Genomic DNA, 531 nt, shown 5'->3' on the forward strand with positions numbered 1-531 from the left:
TAGGAAGTACAGTAGAATGACAGGAAGTACAGTAGAATATGACAGGAAGTACAGTAGAATATGACAGGAAGTACAATAGAATATAACAGGAAGTGTTATGTTTGTGCAGGTCCCATTCTTCGAAGACGAGGAGGAGGAAGGGCTCACTATGAGGGAGACAGGTAACTCTCATGTGTTTACTCTGTGTGTGTGTGTGTGTGTGTGTGTGTGTGTGGCGTGCGTGTGCTGTTCAAGTGAGGCTGAGCAGGCGACTAGACAGGTGGAAGTGTGTTAGGACCCCTGAGGCAGACTGACAGACCTGTAGCAGGGTGCTCCCCCCTGTCTCCCCCCCGCCTTCCCCCTGTCTCCCCCCTGCAGGCCCCTCCCTCCGAGACCCTGACGCCGACGTCTACATGAAGTTCATGAGGAGCCACTGTTGCTACGATGCCATTCCTACCAGCTCCAAACTGGTCATCTTTGACACCACTCTGCAGGTACATACACACACACACACACACACAGCTACACACACACAGGTACACACACAGCTAC

General features: G+C 52.2%; 1 protein-coding gene across 1 annotated transcript in view; it reads left to right on the forward strand.

Annotated features, from left to right (window-relative positions):
* Positions 1-374: 374 nt before the first annotated feature.
* Positions 375-531, forward strand: part of prkag3b (protein kinase, AMP-activated, gamma 3b non-catalytic subunit) — a gene marked incomplete at its 3' end in the record, with an annotated part of 14,754 nt that continues 14,597 nt past the window's right edge. Inside the window, exon 1 of the mRNA XM_080536386.1 lies at positions 375-473. Coding sequence (XP_080392512.1) covers positions 393-473 — 81 coding nt within the window. The 5' untranslated portion in view covers positions 375-392. The remainder of the gene's footprint in view (positions 474-531) is intronic.

This window comes from Nansenia antarctica (genome assembly GCF_963989245.1).
Source record: "Nansenia antarctica genome assembly, chromosome: 7".
NCBI lineage: Eukaryota > Metazoa > Chordata > Actinopteri > Argentiniformes > Microstomatidae > Nansenia > Nansenia antarctica.